This window comes from Juglans regia, chromosome 13 (genome assembly GCF_001411555.2).
Source record: "Juglans regia cultivar Chandler chromosome 13, Walnut 2.0, whole genome shotgun sequence".
NCBI classification, from domain to species: domain Eukaryota; kingdom Viridiplantae; phylum Streptophyta; class Magnoliopsida; order Fagales; family Juglandaceae; genus Juglans; species Juglans regia.
In genome coordinates this window covers 36,353,085-36,365,576 of record NC_049913.1, presented here as the reverse complement: position 1 = coordinate 36,365,576, position 12,492 = coordinate 36,353,085, and the positions used below count along the sequence as shown (strand labels likewise).

The window sequence follows — 12,492 nt, the reverse complement described above, 5'->3', positions numbered from 1 at the left end:
TATCACAACCCGAAATCACAACCAGTTGACACAGAGCTGCTCATGGTGGATGGAGGTCGCCGCGAAAAGGGACGGCTTGACATCAAGCTAAACCGAAGTCCCACCGAACGACACTGAGAGTTCATGCAAGAAGGAGGTGGAAATGGGAGGGGTGACTCACGGCAGCTATTGCGTGTAGATTGAAGGAAGAAGAAGAAGAGAGGAGAAGGGGCACGGCACAAGGGGAGAAAGAGATGAAACCCTACTCCCCCTTGACCCAAAATGACGCCATATAGATAAGTGAGGGGCTGGGTTCTTGCACGGGCTGGGTTGGGTCTACACGGGCCGCACGGGCTAGGCTTCATTGGCACACGACCGGCCTTCAATAACAACACACACGGGCTGAGTCTATATTGCACAGTTGGGCTGGATCTAAATTAAACACACACACGACCCAGCTAAAATAAAACACAGTAATTAAAATTAAAAAGCCCAAAATAGAAACACTACAAATAATTAAAATAACATACAAAAAAATAAAATAACATGGAATTAAAACACAAATAAATTAAAAATAAGGAAATAAAAACCCAACATTATAACATACCAATTATAAAAACAATAATTAAATAAAATAACACATTAATCAATTAAAATAACAAAATAACACCCCAATTTAATAATAATATGAATTTAAAACGCAAGTAAAAATTAGAGATCTCACACGCTCTATCTCCCGAAATCCTCATTTCACTCAAAGCTCGCTTTGTCTCCTTCGATTTGGAAATCCCTCTCGAAATCGCTCGACTCTCTCTCTCTCTCTCTCTCTCTCTCTCTCTCTCACGAAATTGCTAAACTAAAATCCCTAATATTTGTCTCTCTCTCCTTCAATCTCCCTCACGAAAACCCTCCCAAAATCAAGACCTACAACTTTCGAGGACCTCAGGTACCTGGGTAGTTCACATTCTAATCCCTAATTTCTAATGGTCTATGTTTTGTTATAGGATTTTTGGCTTTCATTTCCCACTATCCGCACAAAGATGAACCAAGCATTTCACATTATCTGTGTTTTCTTATTCTCTAGTTTCCAGTTGTTACAATAAATTAAAATCCATGATTTGATTACTTTGTTACATTGTGGTTAAAAGAGGATTTATTAGATTTAACAACAGCATATGTGAGATAACTCAGTTAGTTCCTTTATTCTATGCATATGTGAGCTAATGCTTATTTTTTCTATCTTTGCAATTTTTTTCTTTGGAATTTTTTCTAATGTTCAACTAATTTTTTCTATTTTCCTATTACATTCAAAATCTATTTTTACTCAGTTTTTCTTTATTTCATTGCTATATTTGTTATCCTCTTTGTAGGATTATAAATATAAGTACTACTAGTAGAGAACTTGAGGTAATCTGATGTAGTGATGGGTTTGTGCAGAGTTAGTGTGCTGGTTTCAATTCTTTTGAAATGAAAGTGATCTTTGTTGTTTTGTTTCTATTAATTTCCTCTGACATGCTTGGGGTATATGTTGTATAATGCTTGTTTTGGTTCAGCTTCTGCACTTTTTTCCTAAGGCAATGATGTGAATTTGCATAGTAGTTTGAATAGTAATTTTATAATATTATGATCTTTTTAAGGACTGAACTTTTATTGATTACATTGTTTTATGTTCGTATGAACGATTTTGGGTGGAGTTCGGATAATGATGATGTTGAGATACTAGAAACTGTCCACAAGTTGTATATGAAACTATTGAGGATGAAACCGTAGAAGATCAATGTGATATGATGGAAGATGGATTGGATATGGGAGATGATGTGAATTTGGGAGACTTTGATGATAATAAAGAGAATGTGGAAGATGGAGATGGAGATAGAGATAGAGTCAATTTCATTTCTACTTCTAGTAGTGGACTTTTTGAACCGTTCATTGGGAAGAAATTTGATGAAGTTGAGGACGCCCAAGCATTTTACAATGCGTATGCAAGACGAAAATGTTTTGCAATGAGGACCAACCATACGCAATTATTGAGAGGGGAAAAAAATTAATTGGAATACACTATGTTTGTACAGGAGAAGGATTTAGGCGTGAAAGTCTTAAACAAAAATAAAGACAAATTTTCGAACCCATTGAAACAAAGACTGGGTGTAAAACTACCATGTGTATAAAAAATGATGGTGAATGGTGGAAAATATGCAAGTTCATACCTGAACACAATCATGAGCTACTCACATCAAGAAGTACTAGTATGTTTCGTGGATATAGAGGAGTGACACGCGTGCAATAAAATCTCATTCTCACTTTAAATGAGTCTAGTGTACTGACAAGGAAGATAATGTCAGTGTTAAGCAAAGAAGCAGGTAGTGATTTTAACATTGGTTGTATTGGAAAGGACGTTGAAATTATTTCAGAAATAAAAGAAGAAAATTGTTTGAAGAGGGAGATGCACAAATGTGGTATGCATACTTTCTTAAACGACAGTGTAAAGAATTTGAGTTTGCGTACTCCATGCAGGTCGATGAGAATATGTGTATGAGAAGCTATTTTTGGACAGATGTAAGATCAAGGTCTGCATATTAATATTTCAAAAATATTGTAACGTTTGATGTAATGTACCTAAAAAATGTTTATAAGGTGTCATTTGTGCCATTCTTAGGAGTTAATCATCATCACCAAAACATAATGTTTTGTTGTGCGTTGTTAGTCAATGAGACAGCTGAATCATATATATGATTACTAAGAACATGGTAGGAATCAATGCTTAGGCATGCCTCTTCAACCATTATTACTGATGATGACAAAGCTATGGTCATGGCTATTGCAGAGGTACTCTCAAATACAACTCAACAATTGTGTTTGTGGTATATTTTACAAAAAATTTCAGCACATTTGGCATTTGTATTTCACAAGTTTCCAAACTTTCAAAAAGAGTTTTATCATTGTATTCATGATACAGTAACATCTGATGAGTTCGAAGAGGAATTGGTTTCAATACTAGTGAAGTATGGTCTAGTAGGTAAGAATTGGCTACAAAATCTTTACAATCGACTGGAGAAGTGGGTTCCGTCTTACATGCGAACTATATTTTGTACTGGTATATCAAACACGCAAATAAGCGAAAGCATGAATAAAGTTTTCAAGAATTATGTGCGATCGAGCACGATGGTTAGTGACTTTGTGCATCAGTACGAGAAAGCCTTATATGCATGTTATTTTAAGGAGAAAGAGAAGGATGTGAGAACAAAATCGTCTAGGTCGGTTTTGAAAACAAGTTGGGAAATTGAATATGAGGTGAACAAGGTGTATACAAGGAAGTCCTTCAGTATCTTTCAAGATGAGCTATTCAATTGCCAACGGTACAAAGCAACAAAAGTTCAGAATTATGGTGAAAGTAATATATATGAGGTGGCACCTAAGGGTAAGGACAGACATATTTATTATGTGACTTTGGATTGTAGAGAAGCAAAGGTAATATGTACATATCATATGTTTGAGTTTCTGGATTTTCTTTGTAGGCATATCCTATATGTCTTTATGAAGAAATCAAACTTAGATTGTTTGCCATGTCACTATGTTCTAGAGCGATGGACCATCAACGCTAAGAGTCGAGCTATCTGTGAAATACCAAATTCCGAGGGCCATGTTTCGATACAAGAAGATCCGATAATGCGAAAAATTCATTTGATGATGAAGTTTTACGATATTGCAAAACTTGGCTCACAATCAAGGTTTAAAATGGACCACCTTTCTCTTGTGTTGGACAAGATACACAACTAGTTGCATTTGATGGATACTATTGAAGCACAAAATTTAGAAGGCGGAGACATGTCATATAATGATTCCCCTGTGTTAAGATCATAAGTAATATCAAATTTCTCACAAACTTTACAAGATCCTCAACGGGTGCCAACGAAAGGAAGACAAAAATTTTTTAGAGCAAAGAACCCAAGAGAGACTCAATCAGTGAAGAAAATGCGTTGTAGCATTTGTAAGATTGATGATCATATTAAGAACAACTGTCCTTCGTTGGGGTATAGTACAAAGATCCAACTTTTGTTTGTTTTTTAATTTAATAACCTCATTTTTATGTTTTTTTTTTTTGTCTTTCATATAGAGATATTGGAAATATAAATGACAACATATCACAAAGAGTAGATCTTGAACAAGAAACATGAGGTTGGGCTTTAAGTTTGAGTATGCAACTTCTTTGTATGGAATGTGATGGTACTCTTATTACCAAAATTTATTTGATTTTTTTTAATGTTATAGCCTATGGAGATAAAGGCAAATGACATCCATGGAATCTGACATCCATGGAATCTGTTATTTCTGGAGCTGTTGGATTGCTGTCCTTTTTATGTGTCATTCACATTTACTTTGTTGAATATTGCTCTTCAAGGCTCAAAATGTGTTACTTTTGTTAACTTTTACTCTCCACGTCTACGAAAGTGTTCATAAATGTAATGTGATATGTTCACTGGAATTTCACCTTGTGACCACCAATGAAACATTTCTGGAGCTATTGTTTGAAGATCATGTACCTAGTTATAGAATGTTTGTCTGACGTTTCATGCAAATTAATTAATTTCAAACTTTTTATGCTCATTATCTGTGAATGTGAATCAATGTGGCATGTGGCAGTGCTGTTGATTTCCTTGTGATTTACTATTATGTAGTTAATATGTTTCTTTTATTGCGATTCAAAGTTTCCAAGTTTCCAAGTAATATTCAATTATATGTAATAAATCCTTGTGGCTAATAAATCCTTTGTGCTGTAATTCCTTATTCTTAATATGCCAGCTACTTGTTTATATCCACGAAGAAAGATAGAAAAGAGCAAATAATAATAATATGGCTAACTAAACCCAAATATTAACTAGCTTATTGCTATTTACCACTAAAAGAAAAAAAGGAAAAAAAAAAAGAAAGAAAGAATTATTGCTGATATACACTTGTTAAAAGCTTAGAGTTTATATCACAAAATTGTCTTCTTAGTTTTGGATCATATATAACACATTCCGTCCTAATAAAATGCTTAATTATAATGTCTGCTCCTTTTCATCTGTTTGATTCAAATATACATTGTATGTTGGCAACTCGACAATTAATTCAAATGTCACAATTTACAAGAAAATAGAGAAATTATAGCAAGCATCCAAAGAATCGAAGTAAGCCACAAGAAGAGAGAAAGAGAGAGATAGAGAGAGAGTAGTTATCAAGCCACAAGAAAAGAGAGAAATTATAGCAAGCATCCTTTAACAGTGGTAATTAATATTATTACCGTTAACCAATTTTATCGACAAGGCAAATTAATAAAGGGTTATCTTAGCATTGTCGAAGTATATGATTATCGTTCAAAAGTTAAAGTAATTATAGTACAAAGCAAAACAATACAAAACCATGACAAGAATAGAAGGTTTAATGTTTCCTTGTACTTCATTTTCGTAGCTTTGAATTTTGCTTTTTCAGCCAACTTATGTTCTTGATTGATCTTGTTGTTCCTTCTTTAAGCTAACTTCAATATCATTTTGCAACAATTATTTTGTTCCATTTCAAAATCAATACATTGAAAAAATCCGCATTGTTTGTCCATCTTATAGTTTGAACAATTGAAAAACCGTCTACCAAAACTAGTATATTTCGCAGTAATCCTTAGCTTTGATGGAATTCCATAGTAGCAAAGTGGTCTCTCTAACCAAGCTTCATTTTTTGTTCTTGAACTAGCACCACTGTTAAACTGCATTTTACACATCAGTTATACGATGTAACAACAACAGCAAGAAGATAGTTGAAAATTTGAAAGGCAACAACAGCAAGCTCAAGAACAGTTATTATCACAAATGAAATGCAAGTTCAACAACGCAAGCTCAACAACAATAGCATTAATCCAAGTATCCAAGGATTTAATTGTAGTGCATTGACGTCTAATGAATGAACTTATTATCACAAATGAAATGCATAGAACAACAAGCTCAAGAATAGTTATTATCACAAATGAAATGCAAGTTCAACAACGTAAGTTCAACAACAGCAACATTAATCCAAGAATCAAAGGATTTAATTGTAGTGCATTGAGGTCTAACAACTGAAGTTATTACCACAAATGAAATGCATAGAACAACAAGCTCAAGAATAGTTATCAACCTGATTCACCCTTTCACCCCACTAAGATCCTAATTCATACTTCTATCCAACTAAGTACCTTCATTCTTCGGTGGAGGCAAATTCCTGGGTTAGGGTTTTGTGGGAAATCAAGCAAGCAATGAAAAAATCATACAAAATTAAACAACCAAAAATTAGGGATTGTCAAAAATAAAATTAGGGATTTCTCAAAAATACAATCTTAATCTACTATAAGGAGAAAGATGAATAACGAAATCCAAAAGATGATTACCTCAATGTCTTCTTTGCAGGTCTTGGATGTCATGTTAGGGTTCGGTCACGAGAGGGAAGGAGAGAGACGGAGATCGAGTGAAGGAGCGAGGCAGCGTGAGGGAGGGTTTGGGTTTTCCATCTTTCGGATCAAGAGACAAAGAGAGGCAGCATGAGGGTTTGGGTTTGGGTTTTCTCAGGAGACTCAGGAGACAGAGAGAGTGAGAAAGCAGAGAGAGAGGGAGGCTTGAGAGACAAAGAGAGTAAGAGAGCTTCGGATCGAGAGACAGAGAGAGTAGAGAGAGAGGGAGGCTCGAGAGATAGAGTGAGAGAGCTTATTCTCTATTTACGCGGTCTTAATTTCACTCATGATCTCCTTACATGGCAAGCTGGCATTGGTCTCCGATATATAAGGTTTATAGGAGACATCGGTTATAAATTATTCTCTATATAATATTAGGCATAAAATTGTACATACATGTAATAACACTACTCTTTAAATTAACATGGTTAGAGCATTGGCGATTGCTAAGTTCAAATTTTGGCTAGAATTTCAAATTTTAGCTATAGCATTAATTTTTGGTTAAGTGAATCCATATTGGACTAGTCATCTTAAAGTCAAAATAATAATATAATATTATATATTTTAATAATTTTTTATAATTTTTTTTATTTTATAAATACACTTCATATATTAATTAATAATTAAATTTTTACTTAAAATTATTATTTCCCAACTATTTTCTTCCTCAACTAAATTATCCAACAAACACATACAAACCAAACTTTCTTTCAGCTTAAAATATAAATAAAAACAACGACCCCAATTCTCAAACCTACAGGGAAATATATAAATAAAGAAATAAGGAGAAATTGAAAATATTCAAAAAGAAAATAGAAGAATAATGCACAAAAGTGGAAAACATTTCATGCGAGGGAGAAAAGAGTGAGGGAAAGAAATGGATGGTTGATGGAAAATATTAAAATAATTGTTTGGTCCGTGAACAGTCACTCTCCAAATATGACTAGCCTCCTTAATTTACTATAGCTCATATCTTAAGCTTTAGTAGTTTGGTTAGTTTAATGTAGATAATTTTTCTCATGCCTAACCAAAATATAAAGATACATTGACATTTAATTAATTCAATATCAATGCTCTTAATAATTTAAAGCCCAGCCCCGGCAAGACGAGACCAACCCGGTTTTAAACATCTGAATTATTAAAGGCATGTCAGTTGGGCCCAAAGCAGAAGCCCATAGTATTGCGTACTCAGCGCTCAGTACACAAAAAATTAATTGCAACCAAACCAAAACTAACACGACCGGCCGTTGAATTAGAATCGATAAAGGAATCCTTAACAAATTGAAAACTGTGAAAACCCTAGAAATGGAAACCAAGAAAAATCCCCAATTTTGAATTGCATGGAATCCCTAACCCTAACCCAAATTCCCCATATCGGATACGCCCCTTCTCGGACCTTCCGTTTCTTCTTCGCCGGTGGCTGAGCCCAACAGAGTCACACAGAGAGAGAGAGAGAGAGAGAGAGAGAGAGGGAGGGAGTTATGGAGAGTGAGGGATCCGGTCCGTCAGGCTGCATCCCGGGATCGATTGTGTGGGTGAGGAGGAGGAACGGTTCGTGGTGGCCCGGGAAGATACTGGGGCCCGAAGAGCTCGCGTCTTCGCATCTCACGTCTCCGCGGTCCGGTACTCCCGTCAAGCTTCTTGGAAGGGAAGACGCTAGCGTGTGAGTCTCTCTCCCCTGTCTCTAATTTTTATCTATTCAAAATTATATCTGGGATTTTTTATTAATCTTCTCAATAAAAATGCTATATTTTGATGCTGTCGGTAAGCTCCCTGCAATTACTGTGGGGTTGATTATGGAGGACTTCTTCGTTTTTTGTTCAAATCATAAATGAGTCCATGGGCTTACGAGTATATTTGAAATAATAGTATATTGTGTATTTCATATGATATTAGCTGAGTGATCATGCTCTTTTGGGCTGGTAGGAAACTTTATAAATTCAAATTTCATGACCTCGCTAATTTTTTTTTCTGAGAAATGATTTTTGTGCTATTTTTTATATCTGCATCAAATATATATGTATACATGTCCGTAGAACCCATAAACTGAGATTTTGAAGGAGTTGGCCATTTTTCGTTTTTAAAAATAAAAAAATAAAAGAGTCGATGCATAAACGCCTTTAGTGTTCTTCCTGAGACTCTCAGAACAAGCATCACATGGTGTAGCAAGCTCAAATACACCGCTGATGACTACATTAGGCAGAATTATTTAAATTGTGAAGGTAGCCATCATCATGCTTTCTACTCCAAATGAAGGACCTAAAAATCTTTAGATTAAAAGGCCTATTCAGTTTTCCATGGTTCCCTCTCCCTTCTTCTGCACCATTAGTGACCTCAGTGCTTGTACTTTTTTGCCTTTGTTTCTTTCTTCGTTTCTTTAATCTTTTAAAATTTTCTGCTGTGGTAATCTTGCAAAATCTCTGTTAAGTTACATGTTTCCATGGGACCATGGGTTATGCAATCAGCCTCAAAAAGATAATTTTGTTCTGATTTCTCATGTAGTAACTGGATTATGCTTTGGTATGCTGATTAGTATAAAACTGCTTGTCAGAGCACTTCAAAGTAAAATATAATGTCAGGCTAGTTTCTTTGAGAAATTACTTGAAATATAATGTTCATTGCCTGTGTTGCTATATACATGGTTTCCTTCTTCTTTGATTTATATATTTATTTGATATTTAATAACGAAAATGTTGTAATAAAATCTTATTCTGTATTCATGGCTGTTTTATTGTGCGTACTTGATATTTATAAGACTCTTTTCTTGTATTTCTTCTCAGGGACTGGTACAATTTAGAAAAATCCAAGCGTGTGAAGGCATTTAGATGTGGGGAGTTTGATGATTGTATTGAAAAAGCTGAATCCTCCCAGGGGATGCCTATAAAGAAAAGAGAGAAATATGCACGTCGAGAAGATGCTATTCTGCATGCTCTTGAACTTGAGAAGCAAATTTTGGGCAAACAAGGAAAGTTGGGTATAGGTTCTGATCGGACAAGCAGTAAATCATCTGCTGGTATGAAAAAGAGATTGGTTAGTTGTTCAGAAAATTTTGGAGATGATAATGGAAAACTTGGAAATTCCATTCCACATCAATTTCCTAGCAGACTTGAAAAATATCATAAGGACAAGTCTATAGGCGGGGTTCTCTCTTCACAGAAAACCATGGATGGAAATCAACTAAGTGGGGATGATGATCATTCTGAAATCATGCCTCGTATGAGAGGCTTGCAGGACTTTGGTCTCAAGATTACCCCTGCCAAACAAATGCCTTCGCCTTCTGTTGGTTCAAATGGTTTTTGGAAACCTACAGCTGATCACCATGCTGATGCTCTTCCCGGTGGTGGTGTTCTTAGCATGGGAAATGCAAGTCATGCAAACGGTAAAAATTCCTTATACGAAAGGAAAAGATCACATGGGGGGTTTATCGGGGAACTTTTGGTGAAGAGACGTGATAAGCATTGTCCTCTCATTCAAGTTTTTCAGAGTAGTGCAAAATTAGGTGTCCCTCATTCCTTGCTACCTAACAAAGTTTCTACTTCTATTTCAGGTGTGGAGCAGACTGGACTTGCTTCCCGAGCAAAGAGGAGAAGAGGTGTCTACTTGACAGCGGAGCATGGTGATTCTTTGGATTATGGTGAGACTTCTCGAAGTCGGATTGAGATGTCAACTTCCCAATTTGGAGCGGGTAATGGTCATCCTTATTCTGGTTCTTTGATTGAAGAGAACTCTTCTGGTTTTACGGAAGATGTGGAAACCGATTCTTCTGAAACTGGTTCTTCTGAGTCTGAGTCCGACTTTTCTGAGACGGAACCAGAAATGGATGAAGATACAACTTTACTATCAGGTTTCAAGTCTGCCTATTATTAATTATGTATCTTATTACTATTATTAATAAGCTTAATTTCTTAATAATCTTCTTGAGAAGTTGGTGTTGGAGCTCAACTCATCCTTTCTTAATGCCCTATTTTTTAGAACTGCCTTGTATCAAGTGCTTGCATTGGATTGGTTATTTAAATTTGTTTCTCTCATCATCCTTTAATCTACTGCTGTTTGGATGTTGCTGTATCTACAGTAGCAGAATGGAATACTCTTGGAAGATCTGAAGCACAAGAACATGGAATTATTAGCACTGAAGAGCATGATGAGTCAGCATTTTCGGGTGACATGTCTCACCTTTATCTTCATAACCATGTTTCTGCTAATGATGCAGTGTCCAAATGGCGATTGAAAGGTAAGAGGAATACTCGCAATGTTACAAAAAGGTCTGTAGATGCAAGTAATGGAAAACGTTCCATTCATGGAACATATCCTGAAGAAAGGGGAAGTGGTTTAAGGCATAGAACATTAAGGCAGAATTTGAGTTTCCACAGAAATGATGATTTCGATTATAGTGTTGATGATGATGAGGAAGGGGAAGGGGAAGGGGAAGAGGAAGAGGAGGATGATGATGATGACAATGATGTGGATGAAAGGGATTTTGGCAATCAGAAAGTAAGATTGGTCAGTAAATATTCCCTGACATCAAGAGCTGCATCCAGGGGTCGAAGTAGTGTTGTTGGTCGTAAAATGGTTGGCTGGGAAGACTTGAGATGGGAGGATCCGCCTGCTTTGAGAGGATACTGGAGTGTCAAAGGAGAGCAATTTGATCCGTATTTTGATGCCCATTATCATTTTGGTGGGAGGCCGAGATCCATGCTGGTCAATGTGGATTTGAAGGTCCAAGCAAGCTACCAAAAAGAGCCTGTCCCTATTGTTTCTCTTATGAGCAAGTTAAATGGGAAGGCAATTATAGGGCACCCAATTCAGATTGAAGCCCTAGAAGACGGTTCAGCTGAAACTCTTCTTTCCACTGTTGATTTTGGTAATGAAGTGTTTAACAATGAAAATACTACACTTCAGCCAGCTTGGAGAACTGCGAGGAGAACGGCAAATTTTCGGCGGGTCCCACGTCCTCATTTATCATCGGCACTGGATGGTGATGAAGCCACCAATGATCTTCCCCTCTTATATCAAGAAGGGAAACTGCCATCCAAGAAATTAAATGGAGGGAGTTTCAGTTATAAGCCAAGCCTGGAGAGGAGCAACCTCCCTCACATTCCTCGGCCTCCAACTGAGAGAAAGTTTTTGAAAAAGCCACCAAAGAAAGTAAGCTTATCATCTAGTCAGAAAACTAGAACCCTCTCTTCAATAGCTACTGAGCAAAACGTTAGTATCAAGCCAATACAAGATGGCAATAGTGGTCAAATGGATGGACTGATAAAGCCAGAATCAATTGGGCCCACTACAGTAGCTTGCATACCCGTTAAATTGGCTTTCAGTAGGTTACTCGAGAAGATCAACAGGCCGCCATCAAAAGCAGCTAGTAATGTGAATTTGTTGAATAGTGATTTGGGGTGAAATCAGTCATAGGTTACATGTACATTTTCAGAAGGGAAACAATAAAAATATCATACTGCTAGCGCAACAGTTATTCCTAATTACTTCTTTCCAAGGAAAGCAATTCCAAACCTCGGCATTTTGAAGGTGAAGATTCTGCTGCCTTTTTGAATAATGAGATAAAGCAGGTAATAGAGGAAGAAACCTTAGATTGTTAATATAAGGGGCATTAACTGCACATTTGTTGTTAATGGGTTTTCGAGGACTGGGGGAGAAAGAGAGCTTATGGTGGCCAGAAACAAGGCAATGAACTTTATATGGATAGAAGTAGGTAGTTATCTATGCTGATGTATGTATATTTTATCCCTGTACAAGCTTATGTATCTACAATTTTTTTAATAATTTAAAAAAATATAGGAAACCTAAAATAGTTGGGATCAGTTTAGACACATTTACCAAATCTGTAGTTCTGTGGAGTAATTTTTATTGCAGTGAGAGATATGGTCCGCTGTTTGGATTTTTTACTCGTGTAAGATGGATATTTTGAACTCTTAGCAATGCATATAACGAGGATATACTGCACCTGAACATGTACTTGGATGTGAAGTTGCAATATGGCAGCTATATGTATTATTTTGCACGTGATTCTTTACTATAGTTGATTGACATGCTCGACCAGCTAG

The 12,492-nt window shown here is 36.2% G+C and overlaps 1 protein-coding gene across 1 annotated transcript; it reads left to right on the top strand.

Moving 5' to 3' along the window:
- Positions 1-7,680: 7,680 nt before the first annotated feature.
- Positions 7,681-12,391, top strand: LOC108997221 (uncharacterized protein At1g51745-like). Its single transcript, XM_018973398.2, has 4 exons — positions 7,681-8,096; positions 9,214-9,812; positions 9,981-10,277; positions 10,506-12,391. The coding sequence occupies exons 1-4, from the start codon at positions 7,915-7,917 to the stop codon at positions 11,828-11,830; spliced, it is 2,403 nt and encodes an 800-aa protein (XP_018828943.1). The 5' UTR covers positions 7,681-7,914; the 3' UTR covers positions 11,831-12,391.
- Positions 12,392-12,492: the final 101 nt, after the last annotated feature.

Excerpts from the sequence above, each read along its gene's own strand:
- LOC108997221 (XM_018973398.2), top strand. The coding sequence starts at position 7,915 with ATGGAGAGTGAGGGATCCGGTCCGTCAGGCTGCATCCCGGGATCGATT. Across the intron at positions 9,813-9,980 it reads AAATGCAAGTCATGCAAACG|GTGTGGAGCAGACTGGACTT; the intron begins GTAAAAATTCCT and ends CTTCTATTTCAG. Across the intron at positions 10,278-10,505 it reads AGATACAACTTTACTATCAG|TAGCAGAATGGAATACTCTT; the intron begins GTTTCAAGTCTG and ends CTGTATCTACAG.